Source organism: Delphinapterus leucas, chromosome 10, assembly GCF_059928025.1.
Source record: "Delphinapterus leucas isolate spDelLeu-1000000601 "Yukka" chromosome 10, BTC_Dleu_Yukka2, whole genome shotgun sequence".
NCBI classification, from domain to species: domain Eukaryota; kingdom Metazoa; phylum Chordata; class Mammalia; order Artiodactyla; family Monodontidae; genus Delphinapterus; species Delphinapterus leucas.
Window position 1 is genome coordinate 20,975,690 of NC_143138.1, and position 22,859 is coordinate 20,998,548.

At 42.6% G+C, this 22,859-nt stretch overlaps 6 protein-coding genes and 1 non-coding gene across 8 annotated transcripts in view; 3 read left to right on the forward strand and 4 right to left on the reverse strand.

Annotated features, from left to right (window-relative positions):
• Window positions 1-276: 276 nt before the first annotated feature.
• LOC149748154 (histone H3.1) lies at window positions 277-3,733 on the reverse strand. Its single transcript, XM_089918457.1, has one exon. It carries the CDS (start codon window positions 3,609-3,611, stop codon window positions 3,201-3,203), a length of 411 nt encoding a protein of 136 aa, XP_089774583.1. The 5' UTR covers window positions 3,612-3,733; the 3' UTR covers window positions 277-3,200.
• A 540-nt stretch (window positions 3,734-4,273) lies between these two features.
• Window positions 4,274-7,064, forward strand: LOC111168527 (histone H2B type 1-L-like). Its single transcript, XM_089918461.1, has one exon. It carries the CDS (start codon window positions 4,646-4,648, stop codon window positions 5,024-5,026), a length of 381 nt encoding a protein of 126 aa, XP_089774587.1. The 5' UTR covers window positions 4,274-4,645; the 3' UTR covers window positions 5,027-7,064.
• Window positions 7,065-13,908: 6,844 nt separating this feature from the next.
• On the reverse strand, window positions 13,909-15,111 carry LOC111168481 (histone H3.1). Its single transcript, XM_089918456.1, has one exon. The coding sequence runs from the start codon at window positions 14,424-14,426 to the stop codon at window positions 14,016-14,018; it is 411 nt and encodes a 136-aa protein (XP_089774582.1). The 5' UTR covers window positions 14,427-15,111; the 3' UTR covers window positions 13,909-14,015.
• Window positions 15,112-15,844: 733 nt separating this feature from the next.
• Window positions 15,845-16,395, reverse strand: LOC111168512 (histone H2A type 1-like). The gene has a single exon (XM_022562264.2). The coding sequence runs from the start codon at window positions 16,347-16,349 to the stop codon at window positions 15,957-15,959; it is 393 nt and encodes a 130-aa protein (XP_022417972.1). The 5' UTR covers window positions 16,350-16,395; the 3' UTR covers window positions 15,845-15,956.
• A 317-nt stretch (window positions 16,396-16,712) lies between these two features.
• LOC111168528 (histone H2B type 1-C/E/F/G/I-like) overlaps window positions 16,713-22,859 on the forward strand; it is a 36,692-nt gene continuing 30,545 nt past the window's right edge. Inside the window, exon 1 of one of the 2 annotated variants that reach the window (XM_089918458.1) lies at window positions 16,713-21,252. In XM_089918458.1, coding sequence (XP_089774584.1) covers window positions 16,747-17,127 — 381 coding nt within the window. In that variant the 5' untranslated portion in view covers window positions 16,713-16,746 and the 3' untranslated portion in view covers window positions 17,128-21,252. The remainder of the gene's footprint in view (window positions 21,253-22,859) is intronic. The other variant, XM_089918459.1, reaches the window with a different exon arrangement.
• Window positions 20,304-20,716, reverse strand: LOC111168538 (histone H4). The gene has a single exon (XM_022562295.3). It carries the CDS (start codon window positions 20,678-20,680, stop codon window positions 20,369-20,371), a length of 312 nt encoding a protein of 103 aa, XP_022418003.1. The 5' UTR covers window positions 20,681-20,716; the 3' UTR covers window positions 20,304-20,368.
• On the forward strand, window positions 21,592-21,663 carry TRNAM-CAU (transfer RNA methionine (anticodon CAU)). Its single transcript has one exon. It is a non-coding gene; the product is annotated as a tRNA-Met (tRNA).

Here is a 22,859-nt window from a genome sequence, read left to right on the forward strand (position 1 = left end):
TATTATCAATGGAAAATTTATAATGCATCTATTCTTTTCTGTCATTAAACTAAACCCTAGGTCATTAGTCTTCTTTATCTTGTTTTCCCACTACTCTAGGTGTTTTTTAATTGACTGAGCTTTAAAATCCTGTCAAATGGGTAGGATTACCCCCATAATAATCAGATCCAGTGATTTTCTGTTTTTCTGTGGAAAACTAAGGGTAATAAATCTCTCTGCCCCTTCTATGACCCTCCTCATGGCTTGATTTAGGCACTAGCTCCCTTACTTTCTGAGTTATGCCATCCAAGGTGTTGGGGCTACTGAAAAAAAAAAAAAAACACCTTTGCAGTATAGAAGTCTTCAGATGTAAAATATCAATATTTACCTGTGTACATATGGGGTAGGCAGGATGTGGAAAAAGAATGGCATTTCTGAATTATCTTGATTTTTAGCTATCACTTCTATAAAATAAAGCTACTGGTCATTCAGAGATTATATACTTGTTTTTAAATTACATGTACTTATAGGCAACCAGGTAAGCCTGAAATGGTTATACAACTTAATTTTCCAACAGGTACAAATAAAATGTGACATGATTTAGATTTGTGATATTTCCCCAAGAAAATCAAAATTCATTTAAAAAAATCTCATGTTAAGCACTACCATTTCAATGTATGCCTTTAAATTTTTTTTAAAAAAGTGTGTGTGTGTGTGTGTGTGTGTGTATGTGTCTTAACAATCAAGATCATTGTTTGGATGATGGACAGAAAGGCTAAAAATTGTCCAAGTTAATGTTATAATTTTATTGCTGTGCATCAATTATATTTCTGTGCAATTGGCTGTAATAATTGTAGTATAATAGAACACAGTTTTATATTATCCTGTACATTTTGAAAATCCACCCATTTCCTTTAACATATTATGAAAATGTTAAGATAAACATATCAGTCTTCCTATGACAGCTCTTCCAAGGAATAAAGCCTCAGGGGTAACTGTTGAGGATCATACTGATGCTATTGTTTAATAGAGCAATGCTAAAGGGGAAAAGTTTGGCTCTATCCTTTTTAACTGAAACTTTCTTAGTTTCAGTTTCCTCATCTGTAAAGAACTAATAGAATAATAATTATGTATATTAGTAGAGAACTATTGAATTTACCTTATATTTTGGAGACTTCATAGACTAATACATGACTTCTGGCCGACTCAGTAATGCAACCACTCAATTAATGTTGATTATTTCTACGTGGTAAAACTATATAGTATTAAAGTTACATGAACTCTATCAATCTTTTACTTCTGTAATCAGGAATAAACTGAATGGTAATTCCTGTTTGTTCAATCATTTTTATTTTAAATTCCAATTTGACTAATTTCCTGAGGGTTTGTTTTAGGCAAAGGACTGTTCTAGATGTTCTGATGGATTTAATAATACAACTAGGTGTTTTCTGTGCCCCCTTGGTCCTCATATCTTGACATCCACCATCTGGTGAGACAGAAACAGACATTAAAAAACTTACTGTGCTAGAATCTCAAAGAAAGTGCAGGATATGGGCAAGTACGTTCTAATATGGAATGCCTTTATGTAGCGTTACAAATATCTAACACTCCATTATTGGAATTATGAATAGCTAAACTTTTTTCCTTATATGGGTCCAGGCTCCCCAGTTCTCAGCACCCGAGTCTCAATGCCTGACAGACTTCCAAGAACAAAGATTTCTTTTATAAAACCTTTAGGACTTACAATGGCTAACTTGGCCTGTGTATTTATTTACAGCTTTGTTTCTGTTAAATTTACCACCTGACCTCTTTCCTTACTGATCCTCAAGGGGAAACAGCCCATTAAAAAACAATAAATTAATAGAAGGATCTCAATTTTGTAGTTAAGGATACCTCACCCATCTTGAACCTGAAATTTGCTGAAGTGTTTGAATAGACATAAAATCCTTCCAAATGGTCTACAGTAACCCAATTAGTAACAACCTTTCTACATTTCCAAATAACAGACTGTATAGTTTCAGTACAAAATTCCTTACTTTTTTCCCTTCAGCTACCAGTTTAGAAATAGTGAAGAATTTGTTACTTCCACAAGAAGGGAATATCGTTTCAATACAGAATAACATAACACTGCTGTTTTGTAGGGATGAGAAGAAGGCGAAGACAATATTTTCTGCAATAGAGAACTCTCAAGCTTACAGCTGATTTTCATGTTTTACTGACAAATATGAAGTACTTTCATAAGATTTGATTTAGAGATTAAGATAGGGAATTTAGGAAAACAGAAAAAGACCTCTTTAATGGCGTCTGCTGAAAGGCTCATGATTCCTGCATTCGAGTTCATTCCATTTCTTCCTACTCAGAGACCCACCCAGCTGACCCTGTTGGTTGCTTCGGCCCTTTGTAGAGAAGACCTGGTGGGTAAAGACCGCCACCAAGTTCTCAGGAGCTGTCAAGGTCTTCCCTTTGGTGATAAAGCTAATAACCTAAGCCTTGGCTCCGTTTTAGGGGTGGTCGTGGTATATCCGTGACAATTCTCAACAGGTCCTTGTGGTTGCTAGCGAGCTGGGCTTCACAATTCTGGTGAGCAAGGGCACCCTGGTGTAGACCAGGCGTTTAGCCACGCCTAAATGTACCCAACCTACACAAAATACGCCAAACGGGGGTGTGCAAGTAAAGCCGTGGAGGCAGTTCCTACACTGAAAACTTAAAAATAACATAGGCTTTTTAGGACTTCCCTGGTGGTGCAGTGGTTAAGACTGCCTGCCAATACAGGGGACGCGGGCTTGAGCCCTGGTCCAGGAATATCCCACATGCCACGGACCAACTAAGCCTGTGCGCCAGAACTGCTGAGCCCACGCACTGCAACTACTGAGTCCAGTACTGCAACTACTGAAACCCTCAAGCCTAGAGCCCGTGCTCTGCAAGAGAAGCCACTGGAATGAGAAGCCCGCGCACCACAACGAAGAGTAGCCCCCGCTCGCCGCAACTAGAGAAAGTTCATATGCAGCACTGAAGACCCAACGCAACCCAAAAAAAAAAAAACCCACACCATAGGCCTTTTAAAGAGCTTAATTCCGAGACTCTCTCCACAAAGGTCTCTCGGGACTGCGCAAAATTTGTGCTCTTAATGACCAAGTACTACGGCACCTTTTATATGATCAAGTGATTGGCTCTGAAAAGAGCCTTTGGGTTTCGGTTATCACTCGATTAAGAAGGCCAATTTACGCCCTCTCCCCGCGGATGCGGCGAGCAAGCTGGATGTCCTTGGGCATGATGGTGACGCGCTTGGCGTGGATAGCACACAGGTTGGTGTCCTCGAAGAGCCCCACCAGGTAGGCCTCGCACGCCTCCTGCAGCGCCATCACGGCCGAGCTCTGGAAGCGCAGGTCGGTCTTGAAGTCCTGCGCGATCTCGCGCACCAGGCGCTGGAACGGCAGCTTGCGGATCAGCAGCTCCGTGGACTTCTGATAGCGGCGGATCTCGCGCAGGGCCACCGTGCCGGGCCGGTAGCGGTGCGGCTTCTTCACGCCGCCCGTGGCCGGCGCGCTCTTGCGGGCCGCCTTAGTGGCCAGCTGCTTGCGCGGCGCCTTGCCGCCGGTGGACTTGCGAGCGGTCTGCTTAGTACGAGCCATAATATGAGATTGCAAACACTGCTACAACTACAAGCCGTGCTGTTCTTGCTCTTATTTATACAGGCGAGGTCCTCCTGATTGGTCCGAATCTTCAAATTCCGCGCCGTGAATTAAGTAACTGGATAGGCCTTGTGATTGGATACCAGGTCTCACTTTAGAAAATCTAGATCTATTGCAGTACGCTCTATATTTACTCGCTTAAAGTCCTCCGCCATTTATTCACCCTGTATGTTACATGTTTTATATATACCTTAGTTGGTTTTGTTTTACTCCCCTTGTTCGGGATTAAGTTTGGGAAGAGACGAAAATGAACGTTCCAGAGTTCTGAGCCCTTTCAAAAACTACGGTTTTGAATGTAATTGATCAAGTCCAGTTTCGTCACTTATCAAAGGTTCTGATTTTGAATAAACGTTTTATCTTAGCAATGCAAGCACCATATTACATAATTCCCAGCTCTCCAACAAACGCTGGCATCACTTCCAGACACTGTTCCTAGAAAACATGAAAATACTACCGCCGTTGAAATGTGACGATCCTTAATTCTTCGTAAAGCTTAAGTGTTGCCGACTTTGATCAAGCCGAATTGGAAATGCCAATGGCATAATTTTGAAAACATTTATATATTTAGCTAATTTCTATGTTCTTTTCTAGAATTACTAACCCGGTAACTGAATTTTGGCAGGAAACTAGTCATAAATTTGTATCGGGCGTTTGTCTCTTTAGGTCCGGATCTAGAGAGAAACAAGGCTCACAAGTAGATACTTACGGACAAGACATTAATTTTTTGCACTATTTTGAAAACGAAAGTTATTTTTTCTGATGGTGGGGGGGATGTCTAGTGTTAGTTCCACTTAGACAGCCAATCAAAAAGCAGATTTGAAATCACCTTATTTGCATAAAAGGTTTCTACTGGCTGATTTGACCCAATCAGGAATTGAGATAGATTAAGCACCTATTTGCATATAAGCCCTACAAAAATAGGCCAGCATTGTAACAGGTGTTGTCAGTTTTCGTCTGTTTGATAACTTTACACCATGCCTGAGCTGGCTAAATCTGCTCCTGCTTCCAAGAAGGGATCTAAGAAGGCAGTGACCAAGGCGCAGAAGAAGGATGGCAAGAAGCGCAAGCGCAGCCGGAAAGAGAGCTACTCCGTATACGTGTATAAGGTACTGAAGCAGGTCCACCCGGACACCGGCATCTCGTCTAAGGCTATGGGCATCATGAACTCGTTCGTCAATGACATCTTCGAGCGCATCGCGGGCGAGGCGTCGCGCCTGGCGCATTACAACAAACGCTCGACCATCACCTCCAGGGAGATCCAGACGGCCGTACGCCTGCTGCTGCCTGGGGAGCTGGCCAAGCACGCCGTGTCCGAGGGTACCAAGGCTGTCACCAAGTACACCAGCTCCAAGTAAATGTTTTCAGGTGCTGTTAAACCCAAAGGCTCTTTTCAGAGCCACTCACACTTTCAAAAGGGGCTCTAATGCTGCATACTATTCGTTTCTAGAGAGAAGTAAGGTCAGGTTTGAAAATTGACTAATTAGGCATCTTTACCATTCTAATTTCTTCAGAAATAGGGCTCTTTTTACTGAGAAGAAATAATTTTAGCGAGCACAGAGCAGAGAAACGGTTTTATATTAAGAACTGAGAAGTCAGTTTTAGTTGCTGAGCTATTAAGAATTTTAGCAGTCAGACCATCAAATGATTGTGAAATCTTGTTATTCACATAATAGAGAAAAGGAAGGGGTAAGAAACCTCAAGTAGCCTGGAAATATAAAACCTTGATTTTTGGATACAGTCCTTGGCTGGCAGCCCAGTGAGTCAGTCAGTCTTCCCTTAAGGCTGATTGGAATTAGCAACAATACAATTTCAGCTACAGTTTTTCAAAATACCATGAGACTAAGGATCATACACGACAGGCTACCTGCAATGTCGATCAGAGCTCTTTAGTTGCTATCCTTATCAAAAGTGGACTTTTGATAAATCCACTCTCATGGCCATTTCTCTGCTGGATTGGGGAGGGGGGAGTTGCAGAGTCTTGTGAGATCATAGATCTGAGTGTGCCCAAGATTCTTCTCTAAATGAACTCTTGAGTGGAAAAACTAGGACTCTGAGTTTATTCATTCATTCACTGAGAGCCTATTAAGTTTCAAAAAGTGACAGGTACTAGGGACAGAGCAATGAGCAGGATAGAAACAATCTCCTCACAGGGCTCATAGTCTAAAATGAATATTTAGACAGTACCCAAACGAACAGAAGGGAAGTATCAGTCTAAATGTCACTTTAGCATTGCCAAAAGCTGAACTCACTTAACCTTAAATTTTTAATTTCCCTGGAGGCAATTCTGGAAGGGAGGTGGAGTAAGAGAGATGGCAAGGGAAGAGGAGACAGTAAAAGAGAGAAAGGAATTACAAAAATGTGTGGAGTTCAAGTTTGTATTTGTGGACTATGGTTAACAACAGATGTTATATATTTACATTTTCAGGTTACCATGTTTTATCATTGGTCCACAAGAATTTTGTATTGGTCCTAGTGCTGTGACTTACTGAAATGTAGGATCTTACTGAAATGTAGAAAGGAATACTATACTAATAAATCTTGTCCATTATTCCTCTTAAAGATTCTCCTTAATAAGATTTCTTCTTTTTTTAATGTGCACCTGTATGACTTAGTATTAGATACCCCTAGAAGTGACAGACAGCCTAAAATAGTCAGTAGTTAAACAAAATTAGTCTTTTTCTCTCTATGTAGCTCAGGCCTGGAATGGGCGCTCCACTCTCCTTAGGGAACTCATCCCTTTCTATGTATAAGGTATGTTCTCTCTATTATTTGAGAATATTCTCAAATATATTCTACTATTCAATTCTACTATGGAGAGCCTACCAAGAACAAACTGGATGGATGAAATTCATAAATATTAAGTAGGTAATTCATAAGTAGGAAACATGTGAGAAATGTTGGATAGGTAAGCAAGGCGTTTATGAGATACAAAATTCAGAAGCTGTATTTACTGTAAATCATTAAGTTAGTACGTCGTGAGATGTTAGACAGAGAGAAAGTAGAGCTTGTGTGTGCTACATGGAGATATAAAGTGATGAAAGAACCAAGAAGTGCCAAATATTTGTAAGACACTAAGTATTTATGAGTTACACGATATTTATGAGTTCTTAAACTGACCACCCATTGGTGACTCCCATTTTGGTACCATTTGCCCTCTACAGATAACATGCACATAAAAGACATGTTTGCTTGGTATGTCACTGGTGACCTCCCTAGATGGGAGGCTGTATACTCAGCCCTGCATCTCTCCAACAGAGCAAGCATGTGTTGGCTCCAAATCACTTCCATCTGCTGGACCCCTTTGCTCAAAGTCCAACCTAGTTCTCAGCAGAGAAGAAATTCAAAGGAAGGCAGGGAGTGAGAGGAGAGAGAGGGAGAGGGGAGGGTCAGAGAGAGATAGGAGAGAGGGAGGGGGAGGAGAAGGGGGAGAAGAGGAGGAAAGGGAGGTTTCACATGAAAAGTGAAACCAAGAATTCAACTGATCTTTTTGCAACCTATCTGAAATGTGTTCATTTGTCCGGTATCTTTTCCCTTGTTTCTTGCTATATATTTAAAATTAATTCAATAAAATTAATCAGGGAACTTAAATTGTTCTGTGAGACTTTATGTTCTATGACCTTGGAAATGGCCTGCCTGGTAGTGTATTGGGAGGCTACCACTGCATTAAGGTAATTTCTCACTTGTCATTCTAGTTGTCATTTGTAATAAGATATGGTCCCTGTTACCTAGGACATATAACATTGTCCTATAGAGCACATAATAATGTATACAAATATAGAACAGTAATGAAATATGCTTAAAATTGAAGGGCTTTGAGGTTCACTACCTGGGCTGAAATTTGTTATCACCATTTACTAGCCAGGTGACCTTGGGCATTATGCAGAATCACTCAGCATGCTTCCCCATCTGTAGAGATAATACAGTAACTCTTATAGGTGATTTGCTCAAGCATATTTAGTGTTGGGACTACCCCAGAACTCTGTTGTTTCAATGCTCTGTCTACCACTATCAGGAAAGAACAGAGGACTTGTGCATAGTGATTTTAGAAGATACACAGGTTTTCTGGAAAGAGAATTAGAGCAAGTGTGGATATCTGAGGTGACAGATACATGATACTAACTTCAGGGCCCCAGTTCTGCACAGATAAACTCTATAAACCTTCAGAGGCAGAGGCACACTGGCTGTTAACCTCTCCTTCCTGAGCCCTCAGAGACCTTGTTTCCCAGCTTCCCTTGTAGTTGGGTGTGGCCTTCTTAGCCCACATAGCTGAGTTCCTAACAATGGAAGGTAAATAAAAGTAAAGTTTGACATTTTCAGGTCTGGGGCATAATAACCTCCACGAAGACTTTCCAAGCTCTTTCCCCTCCCAAGACAAAAGTGTTTTAGAAACAAAAGAGGCCCAAAATAGAGTTATGTCATCAGACCAAGACTTAATTACAGTTTTGGCTTCCCCAGAAATGAAATCTTAAACTAGTCAAACAGGAATTGCCTGCTCAGCACCAGTCAGGTAATCAGCCGGACAGACCCCTGCCAACCCCTAAAGGAAAGCAACCTTGCAATAAGCTACCCACTTTTTTTCCTAGTGTAACTTCCCTGTTCCTGCTCCCTTCTGCCTAGAAAAATCTTTTATTTTGTACAGCTCCTCACAGCTCTCTTCTATCTGCTAGACTGGATGCTGCCTGATTCATGAATCACTGAATAAAGCCAATAAGCTCTTTAAAATTTACTCCATTGAATTTTATTTTTTAACATGGGAAAGCAGTGTGTTTAGGATGATTGAGACACAGAGATAAAAGGGCACCTGGGCTCCAGAACCACTGCTTGGAAGAAAGAGCTACTTGCTGATCTAGAACACCCTTTTTGGACCTCATAAAAGCAGAGAATAAACTTGCAATAAGCCGTAAGGCTGTCAATTGAAAAAATAATAATAACCTAAAAGTTGAGAATTATGTTATATTCAGCAGGTATATGGAGGACTTAAGCCCAGGAGACAGCCTCTCAGATAGCTCTGAGGGACTGGTCCTGAAGAGGTAAAGGAGGATCCAGGATATATAGGCGTTTTTGGAAAAAAAACAAAAAAACCCAACAACACAAAAAAGCACGTAGTTGGAAATTCAAAAGATTACTGTTAAAGAAAACAGCCATCTCAAGTTAATGAAGTTAGCCCTTTTCTATATCTGGGAAGATGCAAGAGTCTGGACTCATTGAAATCATTCTTTTGATATATATGTAGCTTAACTATCTAGGGCCAGTATCCTGTTTTTCTCCATCCTGAATCCCCTCAGGGTGCACAGGCAGGGGCGGTTGCGGGAGCTGATGGCTTGATGGCCGCCACATCCTTAGTTTACTGATATGGCAGGTGACATTCTTTGTCCACAAGGTTTGGGGGTTTATCTTAATATACCCTCCACCAAGGCAGGGTCCCAATCTCTATTTTCTAAAAGGAAGTTCTGTTACTTGCTGGATCTCAAACCTTGTAGAACCAGATAGCTAGCTACATTCTTTAGTTGGCAAAGGATAGAGGACATTTTCTTCCTCCCCGACAGTTTCAGTTATCTGGCAAAACCTGAAGGACACCAGTTTTCCATTCTTTCCTTGAACACTACTTATTAAAAATGAAAGTAATTAATAGTTTACACTCCATAATGAAAATCCCTGCATTTGGACTGCAGCGTCTCCCAATAGGAAGGGTTCAGAAGAGATGTGATCTCTTAGTTCTGTGCCAAGACAAAGCTACAGCTCAAGATCTGCAGCTGAGAACATGTAACACCTCTATCATAAATAAATAAATGTATTTTAATTTTGTTTTATTTTTAAAATCATGGGTTTGGCCATCAAATCGTCACCATTTTGAAGGTTTTAATATAGAGTTCTATTAGCCATGAGCCAACAGATGAGCAGTTTTATATTTGGGGACTTATCCATAATTATCCAATGTAATCTCAGAAATTTTACTTGTTAGAGTGTATAAAGCCTTTTTAGAAATATTACATTTGGATTCTCTTTTTTCTGAAAAGTAAAACGATGATGGTGATTATTTGGAACCTCAAAATATCTTACTTTTTATTTTAAATAAATTATCAAATAATTAATGGTCTTTCCTTAATGACTGGTATCCTTGAATCAGGCTGGCAGTCCTCCCTGGGATTAGTACTCATCTCTTCCTGCCCCGGCCTCAGTTTACCATCTGAATTGGGTGTGCTCAGGAAACTAGAACAATACTTTTGGGGGAAAAAAAAAATGTGTAAAATCGCTGCTGAGCTTGAGACTTGAAACTCCAGTTTGAGAAAACAGAAGAGGAACCTGCTTCTATCTAGTTGGTTATCAGACCTGCGACCATCATTCCAAGTGATGCTCCCAACATAGGACCTTCGCAATCACGGTTTCTTCTCTGTGGAATGATCTTACAGATGTATGAAGACCCCTCTCCCTTCCAAGCTTCATGACACTGGCTTTCATGTCTCATCTCAGTTGTGAAGTTTTCCCCACCCACCTTATTTAAAATGATAACTATCCACCACCCATCTCCCACTCTGTGGCAGTCCTTAACCCCCTTGGCCTGTTTTCTTTGTGTTTTCTTAATCCTCTTTACCTACCAAAAGACTGTTTATCTTTGTTTATTTTCTGTCTCCCACAATAATCGTCGGTGAGCTCTGCACAGTAGGATCTTTGCCATGTTACGCATTGCTCTTTCCAACACCTAGAACATTGTTGAGCACATAGTAAGCACTCAAAAAGTTTTTGATGAGTGGATGGATGGATGAAGTAAAATGGACATATGCACATAACACAAAATGTCCATCCATTCTCTAGTGATGGAGATAAAGTCCATGACAGTTTTATCCAAATGAACCCCTGTGAGAGGTAGTTCCCCTCACTATGCTTCCATTTCTTCATCATCATATTTGAGCTGATAATGGCCCCCCCAACCCACAGAGTTATTGTGAGGATTAAATTAAATAATCCATATAGGCACTAAATTACAGACTTTGAATTGATAAAATCATGAATCTGGACAGTTCCCAAGGCCGGTATTGTTAACATCTCTACTTGGCAAATGACATAATAAAGACCAAGAGTGCTACATGGACCTTGCAACACAGGGGGCTTGTATTCAGCCAGAAGGTCACTACTGACTGACCCAGTGATATAAAGCTGGATAGCTCACCACTGTTCCTGATACAAAAACCCCTTGCCTGGTTCCTGAAGACATTTGATTTTCAATTCAAATAAATCGTTTGTTACCTGAGGGTAAACAATTTGCCTGTGTCCATAAAACTAGTAAATGGAAGTACTATGCTATGAGTCACCTTTAATCCCAAATGTTTATATTTTATAAATGATTTTCTCTTTTCTCCCTAACTATAAATCCTCCAGGTCAGCTTCTATTTTCAAGGTTTGAATAGCACAAAATAAAGAAAAATGGGCCTTGATTTTTGTGCTGGAGCACAACTGAGACCACCTGAAAATAAAGCAGAACCTGATTAAATGAGAGAGAGGGACACAAAAACTCCTATGTGCAACTCCTCTCAAGACCTTCCATCTCACTCAGAGCAAAAGCGTAATTCCTTACCGTGACTTACAAGCCCCTGCATGATCTGGCTTCCTTTCATTTCTCTGCCATTATTTCCTCCTACAGCGCCCAGCCCACTCCACTCCACATAGCCCCCCTGGCATCTCAACATTCCTCCTCCTCTCCCTCTTTTTTTTTTTTTTATAATTTATTGATTGATTGATTTTTGGCTGCGTTGGGTCTTTGTTGCTGCATGCGGGCTTTCTCTAGCTGCGGCGAGCAGGGGCTACTTTTTTTGTTGCCCTGTGTGGGCTTCTCATTGCGGTGGCTTCTCTTGTTGTGGAGCACGGGCTCTAGGCGTGCGGGCTTCAGTAGTTGTGACACGCAGGCTCAGTAGTTGCAGCACGCGGACTCAAGAGCGCAGGCTCAGTAGTAGTGGCACACAGGTTTAGTTGCTCCGCAGCAGGTGGGATTTTCCCGGACCAGGGCTCGAACCCGCATTCCCTGCATTGGCAGGCGGATTCTTAACCACTGCGGAGCTCACCAGGGAAGGCTCCCATTTTCTCTTTCCACAACTTCTTCCTCACAACTCTTTGCTGAAATAACTACCTCCATACTGCCGTCTTCATTGGTCACCTTATCTAAATTTCAACTCCCCATGACAATCCTTATTCTTGCTTTATTGTTCTTCTCGCCATCTAACATATTACATATGATACTGATTTATTGTCTATCCCAGGGTCAAATGTAAATTCCATGAGAGCAAAGAATCTTGTCTGTCTTGTTCTCCAAGTATATTCCCAGTGCACAGAACAGCATCTGGCACATTGTAAACTCAACAAATGTATGTGGAATAAATAAATTTAAAAAGTCATCAGTGTTAAATGTTGTTTGTTGGGGGAGTAATCATGGCATCACAATTAGGTTTTAAAGTAGATGTATATTAAAATGTTGAGAGAGGAAATGATATGATTTGCTTGACAATAATCAAGGTAGAAGAGGTATAAATTTGGCCAGTGTTGATGTTGAGGCTGGGTGAGGAGTACGTAGGGTCTGTTAAACTATTATCTCTACTTCCATATATTCTCAAATGTTGCATAATAAAAAAAATATTTTTTAAGTTTTAAAAAATGAAACAATATCCAGGGTGGGGGGTGGGGAGATAAATTCCTAAATAATTTTTTTTTTTTTTTAAAGGCTATGGAGAAAGGCCACCTGAAAGACCAAACAAGGCCTTGTGCTAATCTGTACAGGAAAGCACAATGTGAAGACAGAGGTATCCACTCTCCAGGATGTTCCTCCTTGTAGCATCCCTGAAAACCTAGTAATGTCAACCACTGAAAGCAGCTACATTTCTCGATATAGACTCACATTAGCCCTGTCCTCAGAAATTGCTATAAAAGCCAAATACTATTTGATTCATTGCAGTGAGATAAACTGTCATCAAGCAAGCCAGAAAGTCCTCCTTTGGAACTACAAGGAAAGCCTGATTCAGTTAGGTAACTCCTTGCTAAGCCTAGAGTCCAACAGGAGCTAACCACAAGATTGGAATTTATTCAATATTTAGTCCTGGCCCTAGCTACCTATTGGAAGCACCTGAGTTTTAATAATTACTGTTGCCTGGGCCCACCTCATACAATTATAGTCATACTGATTGGACCCCAAGCAAAAATATTTTAATAAAAGCTCCAATTGACTGTAGTGTGCAGTCACCACCGAGACCACTGATCCATAATGAAATCAAACTCTAGAGGCACCTTGTTATGTGCAACTGCTTGACAGAAATTTCATTCTATTACATAAATAAGTGTAGTTTGCAAATGCTTTCTCCTGGTAAGAGTTCAGACAGGCTGCTTTTCTTGATGAGACCAAAAACACCATTTTAAAAAATAGACTTCTTAATCTAGCGTTCATAAGAATCACCTGGGGTAAACTGGGTACAACGTAGATTCTGACTCAGTAGACCTGGGTTGGGTCTGAAAATCTACGTTTCTAGCAAATTCCCAAGTGATGTACATGCTGCTGGTGGTGGACCACACTTTGAGTAGTGAAACTGTAGAAGCCAGCAGGGTTCTCTGTCTTGGGTTCTGCTACCAATAAGTTTATTAGAAATCCTGACTGAGAGGTCTAATTTTTTTTTTTATAGAAGTCTAATATCAGCAAAATAACGCCCTCACTGTTCTCTGTGTAAAAGGTCAAACATTTCACGGGAAAGCCAAAACAGTTTCACCTTTAACTTGGCAGAGATTGGAACTGAGCAAATTGAGGTCTCAGAGACATTAGAAAGCAACCACAAACGCTCTAGCTTCTCAATTGTCAATGCTCAAACATGTGGGAACACAGCTTTAGAAGGGGTAAGCAGCAAATCCACACCCACCTTCACCCAAATTCAACCTTTTGTGGGTAAAGCAGCTCACCTTCCATACATAATCCACGTACTCCAATAACCCGACCTTCACATCGCACCGATTACTGCCCCTTCCAAACTACCTAAAACACGGCTTATTCTATTGCCAAACCTACCAATCCCCCATTCCACCTGCATGTTTATATTACATTTCCCACGAGACAGCATTGAGGAAATTTTGCACATAACCTACGAATTGAAGGTATGCAAAGCTGCCTGAATTTAATTAACTGAAATAGTACACTTATAAACTTACACGACACTCCCAAAACAAGTTTACCCAGTAACTTATGAGGAAAGTTCCACCTTAACATCCCAAACCAAAACTCCGAAACAAAACAGACTAAATGACAGCTACTTTAAAGAAAACGTGGGTGGCTCTTAGAAGAGCCTTTTTAGTTGGATTGAGATAGCTGAGGAAACTTTACGCTCTCTCCCCGCGGATGCGGCGAGCAAGCTGGATGTCCTTGGGCATGATGGTGACACGCTTGGCGTGGATAGCACACAGGTTGGTGTCCTCGAAGAGCCCCACCAGGTAGGCCTCACACGCCTCCTGCAGCGCCATCACGGCCGAGCTCTGGAAGCGCAGGTCGGTCTTGAAGTCCTGCGCGATCTCGCGCACCAGGCGCTGGAACGGCAGCTTACGGATCAGCAGCTCCGTGGACTTCTGATAGCGGCGGATCTCGCGCAGGGCCACCGTGCCGGGCCGGTAGCGGTGCGGCTTTTTCACGCCGCCCGTGGCCGGCGCGCTCTTCCGAGCCGCCTTGGTGGCCAGCTGCTTGCGCGGCGCCTTGCCGCCGGTGGACTTCCGCGCAGTTTGTTTAGTTCGAGCCATCGCAAGAAAGCAAACAAAAAAGAAACGAAGTAGGCAAATAAGTAGGAAGAGGTCCCCTTTATATACACTCAGAAACGTTCCGATTGGCCTTGCGCTACTTCAAAAGCCCCGCGAAACAAAACCATTGGCTGAAGAGTCAACGCAGTGATTGGTGAAGAACTAGAGACTCTGATTGGATGAAATACTCCACATTTCGATCCCTCTTTTTGTTATACTCTGCGACCCAAAGGAACTAATTTTCTAATGTTCTAGTTCAGCGCATCTCACATTATAAGTAAGGAACCACTTGGGGATCGTGGACGATGCCAATTCTGATTCAAATCTATGTAATGGGGCCTAGAATTCCGAGGACTACGCTTTAAGAACAGATTTACTTGTGTTCTTTTTCTTCCGTGGTTACTTTTTCTGAACTGAACTTAGATTCCCCTGGACTGCCACTTCCTATCTCCACTGGGAAACCACGGGGAAAGCGACGGGCCGGGGACGACCAGCAAACAGTGCGCAACAAATGATTGACTTTCCTATGGTGGCCAAATGGGATTTTGCTTCAGTTTGTTCCAGCAGAAATTAGTTAAGGTAGCCGCCATCATGTTTAACTCTTCTTTTAGCCCAGTCAGCCAGTCTCTCAGAGATCTTTCTTTCTTGCTTAATTTCACTTTGAAACTGATTATTTTCTAGTTAGAATTGTACTATGCACCTGGTGTTTATTTCTCCGAGAAAACACTCCCTTCCTCTGTGAACATTTTTCATTCCAGAAAGGAGATCACGGTGCGATAACCTCAAGCACCACCAGAGCCAGTCCCAGGATCGCCGGACGCCATCTTTGATTTTGAAATTTTCCTGAAGTAAAAAAGAACGCAAAATTGCATTCTTATCTGCGACCCTATTTTCCACTCCTAGACTGTATAAGATAACTTCCTACTCTCTCAAGGGAGGGCACAGTCTTGAGGGCACTAGTCTGCTGTGGTCTCCATTGCCTGGCAAAGCAATGAAAACTACTCTTTTCTACTTCCCCAAAACATTGTCGCCGCTTACTATTCGGCACGCGTGAACAGAGGCCGAGTTTCGGCAACAAGTTCAGAACTTGAAAAGCCCGCGCTGATCTGATTTGCCAGCCGTTCTTTCGTTTGGCTGTTTCAAACGTCTTAGTGACATTCTAAGCTACCACCCCCAGCCTGCCTTCTCCGCAGGATAGAATGTTTCCCTTCTCGCTAAATAACCAAACTACCCCAGGTTTTTAAAACGTTACCAAAATTTGCTTCTTCACCACTACTTAAAGCCCTTGCTTACGGTACTAACCACTTTTTTGTAAAAGTTGTTTCCCTGAGTCACATTTCAATCAGTCCCGTCAGATAGCGAAGATAACGCGATAATAAACTGTGGCGATTATCCAGTGGCTTTAACCGCGCATAAGCTTCATAGACCCAGCCCAGGTTTAGTTACAAGCTTTTTTAAGTGTGAAAATGTGGACGGCTCTGAAAAGAGCCTTTGGGTAAAAAGTTATAGACACGCACTGATATTGGGATTGGTTCACTTGCCCTTGGCCTTGTGGTGGCTCTCGGTCTTCTTGGGCAGCAGTACAGCCTGGATGTTGGGCAGGACGCCGCCCTGAGCGATGGTGACTTTGCCCAGCAGCTTGTTGAGCTCCTCGTCGTTGCGGATGGCCAGCTGCAGGTGACGCGGGATGATACGCGTCTTCTTATTATCGCGGGCCGCGTTGCCCGCCAGCTCCAGGATCTCGGCCGTCAGGTACTCCAGCACTGCCGCCAGGTACACCGGAGCGCCGGCCCCGACCCGCTCGGCGTAGTTGCCCTTGCGGAGCAGGCGGTGCACACGTCCCACGGGGAACTGGAGCCCGGCGCGCGAAGAGCGGGTCTTCGCCTTGGCACGTACCTTACCGCCCTGTTTCCCCCGGCCAGACATGACGAAACACTAAAATCAAAACAAAAACCAAAGAAAATGACCCTCCGAACACAAGAAACTAGACTATTATACTCTGCGGCGGTTTGGTAAAACAGCCTGTGCGATTGGCCGAACACAAACCTTAGCCAATCAAAAGCTAGTTCTAAAACAATAACGTTACTAATTTACATAGAGAATTTGTAATTGAAAGGTCAAATTATGTAAGGTTGAGCTAAGGGAAGAGCCAATGAAACTTTGTAATAAAGAGCCTATCAGAGATTAGGATGCTGAAAAGACCAATCACAAATCGTAATTCTGCCATCTCTAATTTGCATACAGACCAAACAAATACTGAGGCCGGTTGCTCGTGGGCGTATTTGTTTCTCGTTCGCTACCTGGCGGTTTTGTGGATCTTGCGATGCCTGAGCCAGCTAAGTCTGCTTCTGCTCCGAAGAAGGGTTCCAAAAAGGCGGTGGCCAAGGCCCAGAAAAAGGATGGCAAGAAGCGCAAGCGTAGTCGCAAGGAGAGCTACTCCGTGTATGTGTACAAGGTGTTGAAGCAGGTTCACCCGGATACCGGTATTTCCTCCAAAGCCATGGGTATCATGAATTCATTTGTCAACGACATCTTCGAGCGCATCGCGGGCGAGGCGTCGCGTCTGGCGCATTACAACAAACGCTCAACCATCACGTCCAGGGAGATCCAGACGGCCGTGCGCCTGTTGTTGCCTGGGGAGTTGGCCAAGCATGCCGTGTCCGAGGGCACCAAGGCTGTTACCAAGTACACCAGCTCCAAATAAGCTCGCTCCCTCTCCAGTAACTCAAGGCTCTTTTAAGAGCCACCCACATTGTCTCTTAAGGGTCTGTAACTCCAGACTTCAAAATTATATTTATGTATGACCTAGGAAAGAGAAAAAGCTCTGAAAGCTTCGGAAAGTTATTCTTTCGTAAGAGACGTTTGCCTTTGTAAGAGAAATACCCCTTTTGTATGGGTGTCTCTTACTCTACCAGGAAGAGGAGGATGGCCGAATCTGTTATCTATGGAAAAGCCCACAACTTACATCTGCATAACAACGTTACCCTTGTTTCCTGTGCTTTCACCTGGTTGCCCATCCCCATCGTTTTTAGTTTTTAGCTGAAGATGGTATTTAAGGTGGTAGCCGCAGCCATTTTGTAGATTTTGTTTTACTGGGGCTCTCCAGTGTATACAGGAGATACATCGTTGTTACGTTTGGTTTTTCTCCTGTCAATCTGTCTTCTATCAATTATTAGGCCAGCCAAAGAATCTAGAAGGGAAGAAGGAAAAAAAATTTCTTCCCTACATCTACACAGTGAGTTTTGTGAACATGAAATAAGTTACTATATTTTGAATGGTGCTTGTGAAGAAAATTCCCTAAACTCCACATATAATTAAGGCATTCATTTCTTGCTTTCCGAAGTTAATTTTAAGTACATTTTAAAATAATGTATTCTTGAAAACAAATAAGTATATTTGAGAAATGGATAAGCATGGTTTATGGGGAAATCCCCCAGCATATGATCTAGTCCCGACTGCCTCCTTGAATGTTAAATTTGAGCATCTTACTTAAACCCTCTGTGAGCATTTCTTTCTAAAATGGGAATAATAATTAGCAACTACTGTGTGGCACTGCTGGGGTGATCAATAAAAGAGCACAAGTAAAGTACTCAGGGTGGTGACTGCACAGAGAAGGTCTTCTAAAGTATTAGCTGTTGGCTAAAGCCTCTGGTTGAAGTGCTGGGAAGCTGCTCTTAGTCCTGCCCACTTTGGAGTCTCAGAATCTTGAAGCCATAAACAAGGCAGTAGGCCAGAAAGCCTACTAGCATTTAACACCAATTAGGATTCCTTGTCTGGCAGTGTGAACAATCCAAACCACTTCTAACAGTCCAAGCCCCTCTTTGAAACCAGTTCGTTTCCCTGAACTGTTCTGAGGACAACCTAGTGCCTGTGGCTGTAAGTCTTCCCTGCCTTTGATGGCCAATTCATGCAACATGTGCCTTACTTTCCAAGGACTTTCTCATGCCTCACTAGGATTAGAGGTACCTCTTTTAATAAGGTGTTGGGTTATAAGGAAGGCCATATAAGAACTACTCACCTCCTCCACCCAACCACAATACTTCCTTTCTGCATCCAGACTTTCCTTCTTGGTCTTCCTTCCATTTGGAACTTCACTTTCTCAATCCTTTTGCCCTCAAGCATCACTTATGAATAAAGCCTTCTATGACCATATCATTTAAAATGTCACCTCCTTCCTCCATACTTTAATGCTTTTCCCAGCTTCAGTGGTCCTCATAGCACCATCTTACATACTGTTTTACCTGTTTTGTTTGTGCCCCCTCCAACAAAATATAAGCTCCATGAATATAGATATATTGTTTTGTTCACAGTTGTTCACTGCTATAATTCCATAGCATCAGACAGTGCCTGGTATATGCCATGTGCTCAATTTTGTTTGTTTATTAAATTAACATCGTCATATGAATTTGTTTCCTCAAACCAGTGCCTTAGCTCAAATAACATCTGATCCTTTTCATATTTAAGCACCAGAGACCGTATCTTTAAAACAGATGAGATTCCAAATGACTGCATTGATTTCTGGCTCGCAAAGTATCACCCTACAAATTACTTGCAGGCCACAAGGAGGAAAAACCTGCTTTTACAAAGACACTAATCACCCTAAACCAGTAATTGATCTATCATATCGAATCTGGATAACCCCGACATCAAGTGCCTCTGATGTACAATAGTATTTACATACAATCATCTGTAACTGTTCCTTGACAAGAAAATTAACGTAATTTCAGTCAAGTCTAGGGAAAATCACTTGTAGGGCATTCAGGGTACAGAAGTCAAGGAAAATAACCCCATCAGGAAACAAGCCAAAGCAAGGCATCCTATAGGCCAGGTCTACAGCAAATCAATATCAAAAAACTAAATGAGATCAAGGAGGAGAGAAGAAAACTTGTAGATTAAAAGACCTGAGACCAAAAAAAGACAGAAACCTGAGACTGAAAAGGCGTGATTGGATCCTCCTAAGCAAACCAGATCTCTAAGACATTTTGGGGCATAACTGGGATTTGTTACTGTGAACCCAGTATTAGATATTAGGGAATCTGGTTTTAGTTTGGCAGTGATTATATGGGAGCTTTTTTAAAAAATAAAATAGTGCGTACTTAATTTGAGGTAAAATATACTGATGCCTGTGTAGCATTTTTTTAAAATCATGTCTACTTAACTGTAAAGCTTAAGTGACATTTATGTTGTTCATTAAGTAACATACTTCCTATCGGCTTTTTAAAATTTTAACAGAAAGTCAGAATACAGTGTTCTCTATGACTAGCAACACGTGCTAGCTCTCCCCGCCTGTGCATTTTAATTTTACCCCCAAAGCACTGGTACAAGGGTTTTAAGTTTGCAGAGCCCAGCCGCAGGACCACACTCCAGCACAGCTCAGGAGCGCGCCCCCGCGCAGGGGACGACCCGCCCCACTCGTAAATTCGCCTTTGTTCCGGGCCCCGCTTTCCGCCACGGGCGCGGGCTTTCTTTGTTCCTCGTCCTCGCCGCCATTTTGAGCACGGACCACAGGCGGGGGAAGGGAGCCTCGCATTACTACATCGGGGGCAGTGTAAGCCGACTTCTCTCCAGCATTCAAGCGCTATGCATACACGATTCCAAACTTGAAATACACCAGAACTTAAGCGGAATCTTCCTAGGGAAGACAGTGCTCTGCGAGTTTCTTCACTGCCCCACGAAACGTTAAAATGCTCAAACTTATACCCGAAACCACTTCCACAAAGCAGAAACATACACAAATCAGCCAACTTCTGCCCTCCTAAAATGTGAACTAGAAACTAAGAAGCACGAAAAATAGCTTTTGACTAATTAAAAGTAAATGAAGTACACCTCATAAAAAGCAAGGAAAAAGAACAGCAAAAAGTGCTAGCTCTTTCACCGAAACATTTGGGCGGCCCTGAAAAGGGCCTTTGGTAGTAAAAGATGTTAAATCGCTGAAAACGGGCGACCTAACCGCCGAAGCCGTAGAGGGTGCGGCCCTGGCGTTTGAGGGCGTACACTACGTCCATGGCGGTGACGGTCTTCCGCTTGGCGTGCTCCGTGTAAGTGACCGCGTCTCGGATCACATTCTCTAAGAACACCTTCAGTACCCCACGGGTCTCTTCATAAATCAGACCAGATATGCGCTTGACCCCACCTCGCCGGGCCAGACGCCGGATGGCGGGCTTGGTGATACCCTGGATGTTGTCGCGCAAAACCTTACGATGCCGCTTAGCGCCCCCCTTCCCTAATCCCTTACCACCTTTGCCTCGTCCAGACATGGTAATACTGCTCTGACAATTTTCAAAACAGCGAGAGAAACCCCGAGGCAATTCCCTTATATGAACGGGTTTCGGACCGAATTGAAGACTGAAAGCGCGGTCGCCCGCACTTTCCTTTAGCCCGCCGGCCCCTCTCCTCGCGGCCCAGTCTCGATGACGTCGTGATGACTTAGTCCCCGCCCGCCGAATGTGCCCTTCACGAAGGAGTCTACAGCACGTCCTCCGGCCCTAAGTGGGACTTCTAGGACCTATTTAACAGCTGCGTCAGACTAAAAACGTTAACATTTTTTTTTACTAATTATCTTTTGCTGTTTGGGATGCTTTGGAACGGTTGCTCAGGAGCCTTGGCCCACACGACTGGAACTGCTGCAACCTTCGCTGGAATGCGGAGCCCCGCTTTGCCCCCAAGTTTACGGTGCTTCCAGCATTACTCCTCCCTACAACAAAATCCCTTCAAACCGAACCCCCCGCTCCGGAGGACTTTAAAAACTGCAGGACTTCACCCTCTCCATCACGAAGCCAAGGGAAATCTGACCAAAAGGATTTTCTTCCCAAAGGCGAATACATGGTTGGTTAGTGATTCTGTGGTAGAATTCTCGCCCGCCGCGCGGACGCCCGTGTTCCTTTCCCTCTTGTTTTCGTTTCCTTCCCTGTTTACTAAAACCTGTAATTCTCATTTAATTATCTAACCACCCCTCACCTCTGCGCCCAGTAACTTAACTCTGTTAATGTTTACTTTTCTACTCCTCGTCGTTTCCTCTGATTCTGGTAGCGATATTATTCCAGAGACTTGGCAACTTGTAGCCAAGGAATTGAAATAAATAGGCGCCTTCTTACATTTTTTGTATTTAGAGGCCAAGTCGCCTCTGAGTAGACTTAAGAGTATTATTAGGAAATGATTTTAAAGCGAGAGCAGAGTGGCGCAGCGGAAGCGTGCTGGGCCCATAACCCAGAGGTCGATGGATCGAAACCATCCTCTGCTATTTTCCTTCTGTAGTTAAAACTGTGTAACCTTGTTTCACAGTAAGGAAAAAAAATAAAATGGCGTCCCACCCCTTTTTTTTTTTTTAAATTCTGGAGCTAAAATGACTCCCTGAAAATAAACGTGAAACCGTTTAAGTGATTTCTTCTGGTTGCCAAAGTAACCGTGCTATTTTATCACGACAGTTCTCGTTGCCCTATGAAGCTGCGAAAATGCTGAATTAAACTGAGGGCAGGGGTGGAAGCCAAGATCTTGAGTTACATTTCCTTCTATAACATAATTCGGAAAGCACTACTTTTAGGTAATTGTGGCCATGTGGTTAAGCTGATAGACTAGATATCTCCTGGGCCATCCCGGCGCAGATTCTTTGCAACTACTAGAGTTTTAATCTTTGGAGAAATAAGTAGCAGTTTGGGACAGAGTGCAGAGTTTGGGAGGCCATGATTGTACTTTGACCTGAGAAAACCACTTCGGCGGCTACTGGTAAATGTGTCTCTACCCTCTACCTTGCTTTACAATCTCTAACAGAACTATTCTCTATGCTCATTTTTTAAATATATGTGTGGACTGTTTTATAGTTTTCTCTCTCTCAGAAAGGATTCCTATTCATATATTTATGTGTTAGATACTGTCCTAGGCGCTAAGAAAAGGCATTAAGTAGCCTACAGTGTAGAAATGCTTTTAAACAAGTAAATACGTATGTATAGTACAAGTTGTTTCCCGGTAGCCCTATGACCACCCAGTAGTTGGTGATTCGCTGGAAGGAGTCACATGAATCAACATTTACGCAACGTTAAGATTTATTACAGCAAAGGAAAAAGTGCAGACACACAAAAAAAGATATACACAAGGAAATACTAGAGAAGGCTTTCTTGTCCTCCATCTTCAGGGATGGCACGGATGCTCTTTCTTGCTTGAGGAGAAAAGTCATGGAAAGCAACACACCAGTCATGGTCAAAAATTATTTTGGCTGGATTTCATTGACGATAATATTCTCAAAGATGGAGTCTTCAACAGACTGGATATATATGTATATATATATATATCCACTTCAACATGTATATTCACAATGTTATGTATGTATACATATAGAATCCTAATTTGACCACTCCAAACTTGGATGTTAAGTGCACAACTCAAACTTAACATGTCCAAACAGAACTTATCCTAACCCCACACACACCACCCCCAAAATGC